This window comes from Aquila chrysaetos, chromosome 22 (assembly GCF_900496995.4).
Source record: "Aquila chrysaetos chrysaetos chromosome 22, bAquChr1.4, whole genome shotgun sequence".
In the NCBI taxonomy this organism is placed as follows: Eukaryota; Metazoa; Chordata; class Aves; order Accipitriformes; family Accipitridae; genus Aquila; species Aquila chrysaetos.
The window spans coordinates 5,165,537-5,185,173 of record NC_044025.1 but is presented as its reverse complement, the minus strand read 5'-3'; the positions used below and the strand labels follow the sequence as shown (position 1 = coordinate 5,185,173).

The 19,637-nt window shown below is 41.6% G+C and overlaps 1 protein-coding gene across 1 annotated transcript in view; it reads right to left on the bottom strand.

Annotated features, from left to right (window-relative positions):
* Positions 1-19,637, bottom strand: part of SLIT3 (slit guidance ligand 3) — a 536,791-nt gene that overhangs the window by 36,298 nt on the left and 480,856 nt on the right. Inside the window, 2 exon segments of the mRNA XM_029998071.2 lie at positions 1,082-1,219; positions 6,585-6,678. Coding sequence (XP_029853931.1) covers positions 1,082-1,219; positions 6,585-6,678 — 232 coding nt within the window.

Genomic DNA, 19,637 nt, shown 5'->3' with positions numbered 1-19,637 from the left:
TGCAATCCCATTCCTCAACTTGAACAATTAGATAACACTGAGCATTTACAATTCCACTGTGGGACAGCCACTTGTTATTCTTACCAGTCACCAATTCGCAAGATCCCTAAGGCCATCAAAGGGATTGAAGTGGAGAATGAAACATGGAGAAAAGGTTATGAATTTGAAATTCAGTGGATATCTGATATCCTGTAAATAACAAGTCTGATTCTGAGAAACCGCGGGCTGACATCATGTTATATATCAATGCCTATTCAGGGAAGGCTGTCTGCTTTGCAATAAAAATGTGTGTTGAGAGGGAAAAAACCCCCAAAACCAGCAAGGATGAAAGCAAGAAGAATGAAAACTGTTGCAGATAGAAAGCAGAGAAAATGATTTATAAGTGTTCCTGCAATTTCTGCTTTGTCAAGACTGATCTTTTCAGGTACTCCTTCTTTGTCTCATGTGTGTATTTCAAACACAGAAAAGGTTTAGCTGGAAGGAAGCCAGTATCCAGCCTCAGGCAATGATTAGTGAATCCATTTGGAGCAGCACACTTATCTTTGACAGACAGAGAGATTTCCAGGAGTCAGATATATTGGCCACTGTCAGAATCAGAGACTGGAAATTTACAGCCCAAATTGTACTGAGCCCATCCACCAACAGGTACAGAGACACTGGCACAAAATCTTCAGACTCATGTTTTCTTGCAGCCAGGCCTGAGGGTTCCTATATGTAATTTTATTATCCTTTGCTCACTCTCGCACATGCAGAGTTTATCTCCATATAATTTATGTGAGTGTATTACCTAGTATTTTATCAGGAAAGGCCGGGGCGGGCAAGCAGGCAAACTAACGCAGCACTGCACAAAAGGCAAATTGCTGTTTTCAAAGCAAGAATTGTCAACACCCTGTATTCAGTTAACTCAGTAAGACCTACTTCAGCTACAAGATTTGAAGTACTGAGCCATCCATTCACATAGGAAAGACAGATCGATACCGTATCTAGAGGCTGATTAGCTCTAAGGATGAAAGCAATTAAAGAAAGTGCCCCAACACTATGTAGAGAAGACAGTCTGGGGGAAGAGTTGACTCTCACGTACCTGAAACCCTGAGGACAGACGCAGGTGTAGCCATTGACTGCATCTACGCAGACAGCTCCATGGCGACACTTATGGCCCACACAGTCGTCATCATCAATTTCACAGTGTTTTCCGCTGTAACCCGGCAAGCACTCACATCTGAAATACAAGATTGCTGTTAATAGCTTGTTTCAACATTCACAACAATAGCACACACAGGCAGCTTAGCACCAATCTGATTTGAGATGGAAAGGTGTTAGCAATTATTCCTGGAAATATCAAGCACAGTTCCTGCCATCAGAAGTGCTCAAGTCCCTCCTCTCTGTCTGCAGCTGAGGTTCTGCAATCTGCTTAAATTCAAGCTGAGCAAAGCGATACCATACTACTGCTTTTCCTCAGCCGAGTCTGTGCAGCAAGGTACTCATATAGTGGTCTCTCAGTTATGCTAACGATGACAACGTCTTCCCTAACCTTGCAGACGCAAAGGGCAATATTCTGCAAGGGCAGGTGCTCTGATGTCTCAGACTATGATTTTGCCAATATCTGCACACTGCTGAGTGTCTGAGGTTGGCCCTGCGCAGCTACACGGAGCGCAGTAAGGTTCCACATTCCAAATGGAAGCAATCTGCAAGCAACCCATAAAAGTCAGCAAATTTAAAGAAAAAGACCATCAGTTTTGAGATGACCACCTGTTTGCCGTTCATTTGCAAGGCATAGCTAATGTTGCTGCAACCACAGAAAGTTGTCTTTGAAGCCTGTCCTTTCCCGTGGTGACGCTCATGCGAAGCGTGTACCTGCTGCTATGGGGTAATGCCATTCATAGGAGCAGCACAATGGGATGCACCCAAACTTGCAGACATTGGCTTTTTATTTTACTTTAGACAATTCTCAAGTTTGTCGTACAAGGGCTGCATCAGCATTACTATTATAAGCCTTGCAGAAGTTTATAACCTGACAAGAGAAAATACATCCCAAAGTCTCTGACTTGGAACTGATCTTTTGGGAATGGCGAACAGTCTCTTTTTGAATCTATAGTGTAGACAATGTTTAGTCATGAACACGCTTTAGTCCATAAAACACGTTTTACTCCTCCCAGCTGGATGTTACTGCACATCTGGAAAACAAAAGGCATATCACTTCAACCAAAACAAGGGAAGAGCTACAGTTAACTTCAGCAATAAAAAACAGGTCTGTGCTCTTGCTAGAGGCCCTTGTTTGGACCCAGCATGCTTGCCACCGAGAGCTGGAAGAGGAGAAACATTATAAAGCTGAGGGAGGCGGCATCAGGAGAGAAACTACTGCTCCACCGACCCATTCTGCTGGGCTCCTCCTCCTCCCCGCCGGCAGCCTGGCGGGGTAAGTGCAGGAGGAGGCTCCTTGTGGAAAATCTCTTCAGAGGAACTGGATGCATGGGAGCTGATGAGGAAAGATATTTCCACTTTCCAGGCAGCAGTCATTGTGCTGAATTTGGTGCCGAGTGACAGTGTGTTTTGGCTCCTGGCCACTCCCCAGCTCGTCAGGGCAAGGCAGCGAGTTGTGTGACACTTGCCAGAGTGCACCAGCAGGTCCTGTGTGTGCTAATGAGCAGTGAAAGGCTGCCACAGCACCGGGGCTTCAGCAACCGCCTAGCTCAAGCACCGAGAAGAACGTGACCTTCAGTCTCCATTTCAAAACATGGCTTGTGACTGGCTGGAAAAGGAGGAAATAGGGCAAAGCCTATTAATCTGTGGGCTGTAGGATGGATAACATTATGTAGATGCATATAATTTCTTTTTCCATCCTCCCTACAGGAGAGGCCCCCATCATGACCCTCCACAGCCACAGGATGGTTGATGTTCCAGCTCTGCATGCCTGAATTGCTTTTTTTCACCTTGGCCGCTCAGGGAATACTGCGATTAACATAACGGAGATGACAAAACAGAGTAAAAAGCAAAAAGTGTTCCTTCCCCAAACCATAAGAAGCGGGCAACGGTTTTTGGCAACATTTTAGTCACACCTGCAAGCAAATAATGTCAATCAAAAGACTTTGTGGGGGGAATTGGCAGCATTTAATCCTGTTGCTTTTTATTGATCCCTGCAGTCCTAATATAAAGTGATGTAATAATGAACGATGTGCAGTTCCTTATTCAGGGCTGCCATGCATCAATTTTATGATGTGTATTGGCTATCTCAGTAATGACAGAACCACCACTTTTCTCTGCAGGGCTGCATTAAATCAGCATTTTAAGCTGTCAGGTAATAATTCCAAGCTTTAGAATAATAAAGTATATTTATACCATGCTCCAAGATCAATACAGTGAATGGAAAAACATGCTCCTTTCCTGAAGTTGTTTTTTTAGAAGTCATTTCATTGTGTTAAATGGTATTTTTTTGATTTTTGTTTTGTTTTGTTTTCTGGCATACAGAAAGCTACTCATCTACTACAGTAACAGCACAGTAAAGATGTGGAGGCTGGAAACGAGGAAAGCCACCTGCAATTTTAGCTTAGAAAGCAAAGAGCTCTGTGCAGCCAAACACACACTGAAATTGTCTCGTTTGCTTCCAAGCTTGGCTTTCCCCTTAGAAACATGGAATTCCTTTTGGGTCAGTCATCTCTGAGCTCTTAGTGTGTCACATCTAGGCTGAAGCTACCAAAAAATGCATGCCTGGAGCATAGCAGGTGAGAAACTCAGCCACATGAGTGCCTCACCCAGCCTCCTCCTAGAAACCCAAGGTCTCCCCCACCAGGGAATGATGGCTTGTTAGTTCCATCCCCGTCCTGCATAGTGCCAGCAAGTGACTGAGTATCAGTAGAAGTATGATGCAGTAAAGAAGGCGGCAAAGAAACTTTCATATTCAAATCCTGGTAAGAGAGTAATTTACATGATTAGATCAGTTATCTCATTTCCCAGTGACCATCTGACACCAGTACAGTTGAAATCTTGTTTTCTGCTACAGCCTTGTAGTGATGGCAACATTCCCAGTATCAGAGAGAGCCTAAAAACATGTCTAGTGGTATTTAAAATGTTGGCCTATCCGAGGGGATTTGCATCTGCATGCTCTCAATGTCTATTGTATTAAAGCCGTGAATCATGGCTTCTATTGCAGGGCCAGAATGGAATTTCCCTCCCCATATCAATAAATAACTTGGCTTCCTATTTTTTTTCCTATCTTTGTCATCTTTTCCTCCCTCTGCAGAGTTGCAGACCAACTAGAGCTGAAGGCAGGACAGACAGATCAAGTGGTGTCCTTGCTACTATGATATTCTTCACTGGTGTGTCCTACTCCCATGCCCAGGGCACAAACCTGACAAGTGGATGGTCAGCTCAGGAACGAGCCTGAACCCTGCCATTAATATTCCCCGCTTCTGGAAGCAGAGCGGAGGACTGGTGCATGAGCCTGGCTCATTCTGCACGTGGCATTATACTGCACCATTATGTGCTAAATGTATGGTACGTCACCGGTCAGGAGATCAAACTGCTCAAGGGATCAGCAACAGCACAGGACCAGAGGTGGTTGTTTTCAGTGAGACCCAGCAGTAACCACACACCACTGCAAAAGCTGCTGAGGGCTCTCAGCCCATTTCTGAATGGTTTGGTGCAACTAAAGTATGAAAGAAAAAGCAATACTCGGACAAATCTATGTTCAAGGCTTGGCAGGCTCCTTCACCTCTCATGCCTGGCCTGTTAGAAAGCAAAATGGGACAGAATTAAAGAAATTCTGGATTTTTGTGTAGAATTCTATGAATAGTGGGAAGAATAACGCAACAAACAGTAGTAGAAAATACTTACAAGTAGTTATTTAGGCTCCCCTCAAGGGTTAATGGCCTCACCGTGAAGAACACTTTTCTAGCAAGCAACCAAGAAAAAGTGTCTTATTTACTCAAATTATTTGGGTGGCAGGTATGAAAATGCTTCCAGCAAGAGTAAAACCATTCAGGATCACAGCTGTCTCTATCCCTTCATACATCTAGCAACATAAGGTAATTTGAGTTACAAGCCTTTGCCTCGTAACACGATGTAGCTACTGGATTAGCTGAATGATGGATTAACTAGGAGTGAAAGCTGGAAAGAACATCAGAGACTATTTATGTACTGGTACACACCTCCTTATCCAGCCCCTGTGTACCATTTCAGGAACTGTCCTAATCATTTAATAGTTTCATCTTCCTGAAGAGTTGGAAACATTTCTGGCTGGAGATTTTTCACCCAAAAGAAAGGCTTGAGTTGTACAGATTGACTGTCTAGCACAGATTGAGCTGCCCTTGAGATAGCCAGCATCCCTAAAATTTTGGTTCACTTCCTTTTAACTATCCTGAAATGCTCTGTGTATTAGTTTAGACTATTCTGACGTGCCGGTTGCGTCGCAGGACACAATCTGACCCCACCTGCAAGTTACCAGGTAGACCAAAGAGTGCTACCGTCTCTCCCCTGCGACACGCTGGGTGTGCTGGGCCAGGGCGTCCCTTGCCGAAATCCCAGCCCTCCCTCCCAGGAGGGAATCAGTGAGCACCCAGGATTGCATTGCGGCTGTGAAAACAGCGTAAGGGGAAAGTGCAGAACGCAGCTCACATTGCACTGAACTCTCTTAATTTGTCTTCCTCACTTCTTTGATTCAAAGATCTTTTCTTGACAAGCTTTCCATAGAGCTTGACTTTGCAATTGACTGTCTCTATTTGCTAAATTGCTCTGAGATTCCCTCTTCAGACAAGTGATGAACACTGCTACTATGCACCTCTCAAAACACCCCAACCACCAAATCTCCAGATGCTTTACTGCCATTTAAAACACAAGGCTTTATTTTGCCCCTGTGAAACAGTCAGTGTCATTCCCAATATGCAAATGCAAACACAGACTTCACAAAATCTATCATGAGCGGAGCAAGGCTCGCCTCTGTAGCCAAGGGAAGAAGGCAGCTCCCGAGTGAGAGCCATCCAGTTCCGCTGTTTGCTGCTGCTGCCCAGGGAAGGACGTGCGGGGAGAGGAGCCCCACTGCGGTCAAGGCCGGCCTTTGCCAGTGCACCCCAAGACTGCCAGCCGTCCTGGAAGACAACAGCTAAAGTGGGAATACAACGGAAAACTCCTGATCTGCAGCTTTATGCTCTAGCCACAAGTTTATCTTTCCCTTCTCGGTAGTTAGAATGGAGACTGGATTTTAAACACTGAGCCAGCATGGGCTGAGGAGAGCTGAGTTACATCTGTTAAGGCTCCTGTTATGCTGCTTGAATTGATGGATGCCCTAAGGAACACATAAGGAAACTGTCCTTAGTTTCTGAATGCAGGATAAGATACTTTGCAGTAACTCTTCCAGAAGTACTCCTTTTGCCATGCTCTATTCCAGATTAATTTTTCTGCTCTGGGGGTACATCCATTATTTTCAAGGAAAACACAGAAAGCTAGAAAAGTATGGTCTGAAGTACATATAGTCTTGCGCTATTGCATTAATTTTGATGATTTTTACCCCAAACTCGTTGCCAGTTCAACCCTAGTCAAGCCAATGGATGGATCCGCCCAGTGTGTGGAGACCAACATGCACACACACTTACCTGGTTCCTTTGTCAAGGGGAACACATTTGGACTCATGTTGGCATGGATTTAGATCAGGAACACAGTGGTTAATCACCTCATCACACAGTTCACCTGAGGCAAAAGAAAAGCGATAAAGCTGTAACACAGCTTGGACAATCCTGAAGCAGCTCCAACCATGATGTTCAGGGATGGCAAATCTCCCTAAATGGAGACAGCTCAGTAGTTCAGCAGGAAGCGACAATATTGCTTGTGAGGGCACGTGAGACTTCATTAGATCGGGCTCCTTTGACCTACAGTGACTGAACTGTTTCTATCATATGAATTTGAAAGGCTGGTATAAAAAGTACTGACATATAAACTCCACCTAGAGACAGACTAAGGATCAAATGGGCAGTTCCTGACCCAGAACCTCTTATATCAAAGCAAGAAAGTGACACAAAAGCAAAGTCGCTCATTAGACCGTAACATTTTCACACTGAAATATATTTTAGCTGTAGTTAATACTCTGCCAAAGAAGCTGATTGGACATCATTCTGGAAAAGAACAACAACCCACAAACCCTCCCCCCCAAACCTCTGCGACTCTCAATAATAGGAACCAGCTTTAGGACTGCATGCAATTATAAAACATTCACTATTTATAAGAAAAGTACTAGCTCTATTGTGCTCACAGGAGATGATGTCTTTTCAGAAAAAAATCCATCACATGTAAGCTCAGCTCAGCTGTTTCTAGGTATGGTGTGTTACATGCCATGCACCTCCCTGGATTTGTATAAATTTTAATAATTAATAGTTCTAGAATGTTCAAACCCAGATAGTTTATTTAAATACCACTCTTCTCTGAGTCCTAAATTATTAGGTCACACTTCAGTACCCCAGGATTTGAGATCCAGCCAAAGACCACAGAAATCTTTCCCTTCCCAAGAAACCAACAGAAACCTACCCTGAACCTCCCAAACCCTTGCAGGAAAAGCAAAGGTCAGGTACTCTCAACACAGAAACCCCCAAAAGCTACAGTCCCAAAGTCCCCTGTGCAGCTATATCAGAAGACCACATCTGCAGGGTTTCAAGGTTTTGCATACTTTGTGTGCCTATACACGATACGTACCGTCACATGAACAACAAGCCATGTGGATAGTGTGGGGAAAAAGGACAATGTGGAAGGCACTGGTGGGCTGGCAATGTTTTAGCAGTATTTTCATGAAGCTGCAGCTCCACCTGTCTCAGTAGAAACTCCATTTTCAAAAATCCTTACACTTCTGACTCTAGTGGCTACAGAGAAACACTTGCAAACACAAGCCAAGCAAATCACAAAGATCAAAATTCAGATGGAAACCGCAAATCAGAACCATCCATCATTTATCAGACTTGTGACCTGGCAGGGATGACTGAGAGCACAATTTTGAGGATGACTTTGGTGGTGACAAGCCTGGTTTAAGCTGTTAACACCCCCAGCTCACTCCTTCAGGTTATTTCTCCCACATCTCCAGCCTCCCTACAGTACAAGCTGCATAGCTCTTTATTTGATTCTTCATATTGGAATGGAAGTATAATAAGTATTTGCAAAAATTAAGCGATTTTTTTTTCAAACATGGAATGTCTAATATATCTACTTTTGAGAGTTGTCAAGCCTGAGAAAGTGGAGCAAGAATACAAGCCCTGGAGGCATGAGAGAGGGTACTATCAGCATACACTCTGCATTCATGTGCCATACATACCCTCATGGCTTTTAGTGGGCTGGGTTTGGCAATAACGGACAAGTCTGGTATGGCAATCTGTGGTGGACAGTTTATTGTTCATAGTATCAGTTAAAAGACAACCAATTCCATCTGGAGCCAAGGAATCCCAAGAAGCCGCCACTATTAAATACTACCAAGTCTTTTTACAGCCCTGGACAAATCTTGGGCAAAAGTAATGAATGTATCCGGCTCAGGAAGGGGGACTGCCAATGAAATTGAATGCTGCAAATCCATGGGAACCAGGGAAACCGATCATTCACTGGACTTGAGGTTTGCCATAGTACTTTGTTATTCCTCAAAAGCAACTAGAGACCTTCAAGTCTTACAAATATGAACACAGTTGTCATTGGGGACAGCTATTAACACATTTTTGAGGTGGCAGAACTGGAGATAGCTCTGCTTACTAAGCAATCCCTAAATCCACAGCCCACCAACCTTCCCAAATACCAACAAGCAAAGTGACTCCCTTGGCCTTTGGGCAGACGTGAACATGAGTAGGTCTGAACTTGCTACGATGCCTGGACAGCCGCCAGTTCATCGTCTTGGTATTCCTCATGTCCCTTGTGTGCTACAAATCTTATGTGAAAATAGACATGAAAAAAAAGTAACTAACTGGCTGGTGGCATTAAAAGAACTCAATGATCTAAAGCTGGAAATATTTTTGGAAGACCATTTAATAACAGAATACATTGTGGATGGATGCCTTCAACTATAATTTCACTAAAAATGGTCAATACATACCTTTGAAGTTTCTATGTATTTTTTTGTTTGTTTGTTTTGAAGAAGAGGAAACAGGTTTTAAAAAAATAAAAACAGTTTCATAAACTCTCAAAGGAAATCATAATTCTTCTTAAAGTATTCTTCTCCACACTTCTTCTTGACAAGTGCTTAGAGATCCAGTAAAAATCTCCCCAAATGTCAAATATTATGACTCACTGTGTCATTCTGAAGGCACCACTATCAAAATGTAGGAGAATTCTAGGCTAGGTACCAAACATAGGATCCAAAAAAATTTCTCATTTTTCATGCAAAACTTGGAACATTTAAGGATCCTTCCTGTTATTTTTCCCATCTATCACTCATTAGGGAGCTCACTGGGGAATGCCTTGCAACTAGAGCAGCCTCATCTCAGGAAGAAAATTCTTCTTGATACATTATTTCAGGCTCCACCAATGTTCACTAGATGTTGCAGAAAGCATGCCAGGGAAATAAAACACTTTCTGAAAAGCAAACTCAAGGCACCAGCTACAGAAAGACTTGCTCATATTTTATCCACTCAGAAAATATCTGGGCCAAAAAATCTGCCCTCAGACCTGAGAGTGCAATATTCATTGGCTGCTTTAATGTCAGTATCAGAGGAAAAATCTGATCCTCTTTTTTGTGGAGTGACACAGGGCTGCTTCTCTGTGCAGCAATTAAAGGTCTAGTCCAAATTTCTCATTGGATAGCTATGTGAACCTAAAAACAAACCGGACATTAATCTTAGGCCAACTTCTAGCAGCACTGATTCTCTTTGTGGAAGATATTTGATCATGCCAAAACAACAGAAAACTTCAGTGTAGTGCTTTCCCAAACGTAGAAAACAATCCAACCTCCCCATTTTCCTCTTTCTTATATATTCTCAAATCAGAGGTCCAATTTGGGTACACAAGGGTTTCTGAAGTGCTTTTCTATAAGACAGGAAAACAACAACTATATTTTTTTTTCTAATCAGTTCGGCTTTTTTTTTATCCCAAATAACATTTTTTGTTTCATCAAGGCACACTTAACTCTCTCTCATCAAAGCCAAAGAGAATAGATCAACATACAATGTACCCCAATGAAGAACAGGTTAAGACTATGTCAGATTTACAAGAGAAAAACCACTTACGCCATCAGATTTTACTTTTCGTAGTAGTCGGAGGTATTAGGTCAATAATGGTCTGTGGTCTGTGGAACTGTGGTATGATATGAAGAGGGTACCTTTATCAAGACAGGCACATCCTCAGCTGTGTGGGGACAGCATTTCAAACTTCTTAAGGCCAGTGGTAATGTGCTGGTAACTAGTACTTGTTTAGCAGAAGGAAGCATTAGACAGATGAAGGAGGCAGTCTGATCTGCCACAAAACCCCACAACTTTCAGATTAGAACCACGTTGTACTGACACGTAGAACACTAACAGGTGGATCTGCCATTGGTGCTGTCTCATGCATTTAAAAAAAAAAAAGAGAGAGAGAGGGAAAAAAAATCCCAAAACAATAGAAAAGGTATTCTGCCCCTTTGAAACTGCTTCCCTTGTCCCCTTCACCAGCATTGGTTGTTATTTTTAAAAAAACCCAGCAAAACATTTTTTTTTTGTCTCATGCAACATTTTCCTGGTCTTATTTTTTCAGCAAAATCATGAATTTCATGGGGCTTTCCACATTCCCTTTTCACAGGGCTCACTGCTTATGAAGAGCTGCCAAGAAACATGCTTAGGCTTTTCTGTAGCCTTCCACACATCTCAGGGCGAAGCCAAAACAACAATAGAGCAATAAAGATGACTCTTACACACAGTTTAATAATAATCTTTCTTTTTTCCGTTCTGTGCTGTCATGAGAGCTATTTATTTCATACCACATTAGACTTTTAAAACCAGGATCCAAGTTACACTATTTCTCCTTAATCAGTAAAAGAGAGATTGGATGCAGTAATAGTATTTTACTTATTTATCTGTAAGTAAAACTGCAGTTCCGAAAAGACAATCTAGACCACCAATTTGCAACCAATGAGTTCGATGATTTTTCTTTTGTTTCATATGTCAGTTGGGTGATACTTTGTTCTCTCATTCAGAGTATTCATGTAATAATTGATAATGCAACATAGAAAATATTCTCATCCTTAATGTAGGAGAAACTTTTGTAGGGCCTGGAAGACTACAAGCAAAAATGCTGTCAAGAATTTCACAATATTACTTGAGAAAAGGAAAGTGCTTACAGTGAAGAAAGGATGAAGAAAGCTTGGCCTTTATCCACAGAGAAAACTTTTACGGGCTGCACAGGGAGAAGATATATATCTGAGTGGTTAAATAGTATGTTGGGATTTTCTGAACTTTGCCAGGTAAGTCAGAATGGAACTCTTCTCTTTACTGCTAATAAAAAATACCGTACTGTTTTTCTCATAAGAGATTACTCATTTTGTATCTAATAACTTGTATCGGAAGAAATGTTTTTTTGTGTTTTGTTTTCCCCTTCTCTCTCTTCAGTTATTAAAAAGAAGTCAGTGCCAATTGGAAATTTCAGGAGAACACAGAACGTAAAAATGGTTGGGTGGAACAGACATAGGATGTTCCTCCAAGAAAATAATTCAGTTTGGAATGTTGTTGACGTTTGATGAAAAAGAATTGAGGCTCATCTTAGAAAATAAAAAAATGAATTCTTTACTTCCAAACTGTTTCAACTTGCAAAGAAGGAAAGAGAAACTTGGTGAAAATCCTTCAGCAGCAAATGCACTCAGCTCCCATGTTAGATACCAAGACAAAAAAGAAATTACCTGGAATGCACTGTAGCAGAATTCTCTTTCTGCACTATTAATGAAGTTTGCTCTTGCTTGATGAACACTGCCCACAATACTTAGTAGGCAAAGAACTAGAAGTTACTTTATGCTTTTTGTTCTGTGTTAATGCTTTAAAACCTCATATCTGAGTTTTCACCTATCAGGTTTTGGCCTATTAAGTTTTTCAGAATTAAGGAGCAATTATCTCTAATCTTGAGGTTAAACAAAGGGATAACTGATTAAAAAACAAGATCTGGGTACAGAAATAATGATCCTTTCACTATTTCTGAATCTTGAAGAAGGAATATGTTCCAGTTTGAGGCACTGCTAAAGTACAAAAAGTCATATTCAACATCACAAATGCCACAACAACACAGTATGTAAAACATTAACTAAACCAGACAATTTCCAGTGTTCTTACCAGGTGGTAATCTGCATATAGTATTATCCCTCAGAACCACTGTGTCTGGAATAGATCCTAATTTTGCTGGACGCCCTACATTTTTGAGCCGTATTACTTCACATGGGTGTTTTCCAATTATGTGATTTGTCTGCAGTCTATTAGGGATCAATTCAGTTATTCACGCAATCTAGTGCATCCAGTCACATCTGGGATGCCATACATTTTCTGAGACGTCCTTTTCGGGCTGGCAGATAGGACACCAGACACGTTGTAGACTCATGCCAGTCTGATTGGGGGGATGGGGAATGGGGGTCGCAGTCCGTTCATAACGCTTTGTCTCTGCCACTTCTTCCTCGTCACTCTGTTCCCCTGCTCCAGCGTGGGCTCTCTCGCATGGGATATAGCCCTTCATGAACTTCTTCAACGCGGGTCCTTCCCACGGGCTGCAGTTCTTCAAGAACCGCTCCAGCGTGGGTCCTTTCCATGGGATATAGTTCTTCAGGAACAGACTGGGACACAGGTCCTGCCAGGAAACCTGCTCCTATATGTGCTCCTCTCCGTGGGCTGCAGCTCCTGCCAGGAGCCTGCTCCTTGTGTGGGCTCTCCATGGGCTGCAGCTTCTTTCAAGACGCATCCACCTGCTCCGGCATGGGGTCCCCCCCAGGCTGCAGCGTGGATATCTGCTCTGACATGGTCCTTCGTGGGCTGTAGGGGGACAAGCTGCTTCACTGTGGTCTTCTCCATGGGCTGCAGGGGAATTTCTGCTCCAGCACCAGGAGTACCTCTTCCCCCTTCTTCTTCACTTCACTTGGCGTTTGCATGGTTGCTTCTCTCATATTTTTTCATCAGCATTGCTGGTGGGCTCAGCTTGGGGCAGTGGCAGGTCTGACAGGGGAGCAGCTCTTGATCTCTTCTCACAGAAGCCACCCCTACGGACCCCTCCTCCCCTGCTACCAAAACCTTGCCACGTAAACCCAATATAGTCTTTGAACCAATAGGGGTCTTTGAAGAATACTTGCCATGCAGAAAGATTTACTTATTTCCTGCTGGCAGTTCTACCATGGCCACCACTGTGGTGTCGGAGAGCTGAATACGCTGACTGTCCATAGGTGGACTCTGCCTCTCTCAGCTTTATTAACTGTGCAGTATGCACCACCTGCCAGTAAGCAGCTAAAAAATGGGCTTGTGGTTAACTTCTAATCCTTTGACGTGTTTCTTCACAGATTGGATTTAACGAATCATGAATCCCCTTTGTGGATGATATTCACTCCACCCGTACTTTTAGACAGTAGTAGCTGAGATTACATTTTCTTAGAGATACACTGTGATGAACAAGCAGAAATTCTCCAGTATATCTGGTTCCCCAAATGTGACGCATTACATTTTACAAACGGGAATCTGACCAGAAGAAATCCTGGAGCTGAGAGCTCCAACATGACACAACATCCATACTGAGACTAAAGACAGGCTGCAGAACTGCCAGTTACTGTGCTGTTTCCTTCTTCAGTCCCAGTACAATGAGATAAGAGTCCAATCTGATAGCAATGACGTGGTTCTCTCTTAATAAAACAGGGCTGGTGGGCTTAGGCTCTTGAACAAAGCTAAAAACTTCCAGCTCTTCCAGCACTTCTCATTCATAGTTATACAAGTGGGAAATGTGTTTGCTTTCTGTGCAAAAAATAAAAACGCACCCACACCTCACATTTGCCAAGTAACTAAAACTGAGAAACTTCCATGTAAGGCAGAACTCCTTCAAATAAAAGGAAGAAACTACACCAAACTTTGACCACAATTTTCTCCATTTGCCTCAGGGAAATTATGCTAAAATTCCAAGGTTTTAAAAGAGGCTGATAGTTAAGTACTTGTTTAAGCCTTCAGTGTTTATTAGGCAGTCCAGATTCTTGTGGAACCACAAGGCTGAACCACGTTACCTAAAAACTTCCTGTTCCTATATCAAACACGTAGTTAAAAACTTGCAAGGGGGAAAAAACAACAACCTATAGTGCAATGATCCAATTCGGCTTCATTCAGCTGTCACTGGTGCCCATGTCAGGGATTGTTGCAAATCAGCCTCGCAACGGTTAGTGACGGGAAACGGGCTGGAGAGCTCCAGTAAAGAGTGTCAGCCACAAGTCACCACACAACTTCTTTCTTCCAGAGTTGTTTGGCTTGACTAAGTGCTTGGCTTTGGCCATGCAACATTACCACAATCAGATACGCCAGAAAAAGGGACCATAATCACTAACAGTGAATAGGGTTCTGTCTAAAAGCAGCGTAACTGCAAAAATCTCAGATACCATCTACCACAGGACACCACAAGGTCCCCTAAGGTAAAATAGATCTTAGCCTTCTCTTCCAAACACATACAACCAGAAATAGTTTCTAGTTGGATTTTTTTTTTTTTTTGAGAGAGATATTTTTTTTTTCTGTGATACAAACTGCTTGCAGCTTTTTCCCAGGGAAACGAACTATTTTAAAACACTTGGTCCCCCTCTCTCCCCACCATGGGATGCCATGTATTTTAGAAAAGACCTATTTTCAGTAGTAGAAGCCACTAATTTTTTTTTTTTTTTAGGTTTCAGAACAAAGAGGTGTGGCTATTTGCTGAGGCTTTTTAGGATCCTTAGCAAAAACTGAAATATTTCCTGATTTTTTTTGTGTGTAAGCACTACAAATTTCTGCTTCTGGCTAAAATCAAACAGATAGGAGGAAGCAAAAGTTACAGCAAACAAACAAAATAAAATAAACTAGCAAGTAAAGCATAAAACCATTCAAAGTACATAGTACATGTTTGGTACAGCGAATTTGGTCCTTTACATATGTTTGGACACCTCTTCAAGTGAAAGCACAAAGGACAGTGAGACTGAGGAGAGGATCTCTTTTTGGAGGTATGAAATTCTACAGCTGAATCTAGAACTATAAGCAAAACAGTGATGGCTCTCAAGAAAGTCTGTGACAACAGTGAATAGAAAAAAGGAATGGAAGGGAAAAATTGTATTAATTTTGTCCTACATTTCTAAACCACAAAGTCAGGGAGACAGCAGAATGTTTATATCGATAGCTGGAGATAGGCCATGTTAAAGCCAAAAAGACAAAAATTAGGAAAATACAAAAAGGAAAAGAACTGGGGTGACTGATCTAATTCATGACTTCCTCTTTCGATGTTCCTATATATGTTTCTTTTTGAAGAGGAGGAAAGCCTACAAAACTGTAAGGAGAAGCTGTAATCCATCAAGGGATCCAACCAGGTTGTAAACCAGCCCACAGACTTCAGGCTTTAGAGCTGGCTGACTTGGGGTACACGATTATCCTGGAGAAAATACATGCTTATAATTTAGCTTCAGGATTAAAATAACCAGTTGGAGAAAGGAAAAATAAGACATCAGCTGACAATAAAAGCCATCAGGACTCTGCTACACAGCACGAGTATTGGTTTGGTTATGTACATACAGGCAACAAATATTGAAAATATTAACTTTAAGAATGCAGAGGAAACCTGGTGGTGCAGGTAAGGGCTTGAATCTTTTTTATGGCAATCAGCTCTCTGCCTACCCTCCCTCTCAGTTTTGTCTTCTTTAACTTATGTTTACCTATTCCATAGAATCTATTTGTATTTGTATATTGTTTTAAAGTTATTAGATGGAAAGGAACTAGGAAGGGTGTTATTGTGTGAGTGTGGGTTGTTTTTTGGTGTGGTGTTTTTTTTTTTTTCCAAATGAAAGTGAAATGGGGCTGGAGTGTGGGAAATTCCTTCCCTCAGCAGTCACTTAACAAATTGGCCATTTTTCATCTATTTTGAGTGGGGGAAAAGACTGTCAAAAGAATTTTAAAGGAAAACACTGCAAAAAGTTATTAATTGAAGAAAGATCTTTGGCCTTCATTATTCCAACCAATGAAAGCAAAATTTATGCATCATTATTTGGGATATTGTTTCCTAAAAAGGCTATAACAAGTAAAACTAGACAGACAGAAGATAAAGTAGGAAAATACTAAGGTGTGGAAAAAAACAAACCCTAGATATTGCAACTCTGTCAATAGTCCACATTTCCAACACATGCATTTTTGATTTGCATTTCATTTAGGCACATAAGATTTACTATCATGATTTAACCATTAGTTAACTAAACCAAGGGGGATCCTAAATATTTCTTGCAGAACAACACACATCCATGTTCTTGGATCTTCTTCCTCCCTGTATTCAGGCTATGCTTTTATTACAATGTACATTTACTTCATAGAGCACAAGTGTGATGAGGGATTCAGACTACCTACTTCGTAGTGCTACCAGAGCCTGCCTGCCTCTACAGTCGAGAAAAGATGGAATCTGCAATAGCTGACCTGGGCATCTATAACCAACAGCCCGAATGTTACTCAAAACATCACAGATTATCACTACAGAAACATCTATTCTGATCTCCAGTGTAACATAGACCTCTCTCAAATTAATTTGTTTCAGCTACAGCATCTGCTGAGAAATACAGTTTGTAGCTAGAAAGAACAACTCTTGCATAATTACACTGATAAAAATGTATGGTCTGGATTTGTTCAGCAACTAAGGTCAGCCAATGAACCTTTTAAAGAAATTTCTATTCTCCATACAAGTGTTTGGGGGGGGGGGGGGGGGGGGTGGTGTGCAAAAAAAACCCCAACCTTGCTCTGTCTGCCTACTCTTTGTTAAGCCCAATAAGATTTTTCTTGAGATCTTCCAGACCTATTCTCAATCCCCCAATGTTTTTTTTGTGTTTCACTTCTAATCCTCTTTCTCACATCTCAACTTGCTCCTTGAATTCTGAACAAAAGAACTAAGTATAATATTCGGGCACAACACGAAGAGGTATTACCCCCATTTTCTGTCCTATTAGATACACCCTGCCTATGGATATCACTGCCCTTTTAGGCAAAGTACTGCACTGAGACCTCTTTGTCCCCCAGACTACTGCACAGAAAAACTGCTTCCCAGGAAAGTACCCTGTCATCCATTCTTTGTTCATATAAATATAGATAAAATCCATACACCTGGCAACTCTGAAGCACACACAGTTTGCTACACAATGTTAAGCACAGTCAGCACCTGAGACGGAGAGAGGTACCTTAATGCACAATTCTGAGCACAGGAATAACTATTCCTGACTCCTCCAGTGACCCGCTTTCTCTCTGAAATGTTAGCATTCACTATTCTTAGCATATTCAACACAATATTAAAGTCATCTGCACCTACTTTTTTTTTTTTTTTTTAATAGATACTGCCATAGTAGCTTCAGGTATTGCTTCAGTATACAAAGGCTTATTTAAAAAGAATATACACAGAGATGCCCTGGATGTCACAGGAGACTTCAGTCAAACTCTTTGGTTAACAGATCCCTCTCTTTTCAGGTCAGGCACACAAATCCTTTCAAGGTGCTTCTTCATGACTTGCCTATGTGCTTCCATGGCATTTCCTTAGCTGCTGTTCATTCAGTCAAGCAACTTCAGATGATGTCCAATTTCTTGTGTTCGGATTCAACTCTTAGAGGACCCTCAAAAACATGGCTCAGATTTACTTGGCTTGTATGTAACTTCTTTGGCTGATGGCTTCAATTCTTCCAGCCATTTTATGCTGTTCCCTGCCTTTCTGCTCTGAGGGCCAGGTGTACCTCGGAGGGACATTTCAGCCCAGCCAGCTGCACTGTAGTGAGTCCTTCCAGGTGACTGATCAGGTTTGATGAAATATCCCCCTCCAAAATGGAGGTACAGCAGGTTAAGGCAATTCTTTTATCACAGTTCACTAAACTCTTCCTATTTTTAAGCAACATGAACTATTTTAACTCTTCAGCTTTCTGATTTAAACAACACCCCTATTTTTGCAACCTTTTTCACTTATGATTCATATTATTTTTTCCAGAAGTATTTCCTGCTCTTCAAAAATTCAGTTTGTTGCAGCTGTAGTCAAAGCTATTGCCTGCATTGTGACATCAAATGCTTATTGTGTGGTATATACAATTGTGTGTATTCCACATTGCAAGACTGGGGTCTAGTATTTGGCAAACTCCTGCTAATAAGCATAAGACCAGCACAGACAGTATTCACGTAAAAAAAAAAAGCTCGAAGTCGATTAAAATTATTTCAGAACTGATTCTGAAGTATCATATGAATGCTCTGGCCCCTATCCAGATTGTCATTTGAGAAGAAATCCCAATCTAGTTCTTTCCTACCTGTTTTGTCTTGGGAAAAAAAAAAAAAAAATCTGCGATATGCCTGTGAAAAGGAAAGCGCATTTGCATATATACTGGATTCAGTTCCTTACTAGAGATGTCTTTTCTTGGCTGGGCAAATATATTTCCTCTTGTAAATGTAAAGACTCTGCCTCCTTGTATAGAGTTTTGTTTGAAACCACCCAAGAATAGCTCACATAATCAGTGCATAAGTAAGCACAATGGGCTCAACATCCTATAAGCAAAACTCTTTGCTAAGCTGAAGTTTTTCAGTTTTTGGCAGAAAGATCATTTTAGAACTCCAATAAATGTACATTCAAGTCATAAGGCTTTTCTCAGCTAAAGATTTACATGGGCCTCCTTTGTATCAGCCACAAAAGTATTTTAAGAGTTTGGAAATTCTAGAAGCTTTCCTCCTGCCTTACTCAGCCACTCAAGCTTGATCCTCATTAAATCCCCTGACATGTAATATATTCCAGTGTACAAGAAGCCCTTCATTACTTCTCCATGCTTAGAAGGTAATAAACCCATTTCAAAGGATGGAAGTAGGAACTATTGCAGGTGTTTCCTTACACTCCATGCTGAGCCAGGAAGGCCATGCTAACACAGTTTGAATGAGTCAACAGTATGCTCCAGTAATGACTTGAGAAAAACCATTTTTAGATTCCAGGTTTCTGCTCTTGCACAAGGTTTAGGAAGGAATTTATCTGAAATGCAGGATGGGCGCTGGAGATACTAATTCCATTTCTAACTCAGTTACCAACTTCTGTCACTGTGGACTTAGCAGGTGACTGCACATCTGCTGAGCTGGGCTAACTGCCATGGGCGCACACTGAAGACTACAACTGAGCCTACAGTTTCTTACAGAGCCTTTGCTTCTCCGCTTGTGAAATGGAGATAATGAATTTAAACAGCACATTGTCAAGCTCATTTTATTTAATAAATGCAGACCTCTGAGATCTCAGGTGAAAGCCGTGCCCCAAAAGCTATTTTCCTACCATAATTTAAACAGGAACTGTTTTTATTTTGCAAGATTCAGAACAGATGTGTATATCAGACTCAGCTCAGTACTGGGAGTATTTCTGAAATACATTTAGAGAATGTGCGTGCAAAAGTACAGATTTCTCTGACAATTTAAACTTCACTATTTTTTAATGCATTTTACAATGAGCCGTCAGTATTTCGACTCAGAAAGGCGGCCATGTTTGTGAGCAAGTGTATTGCA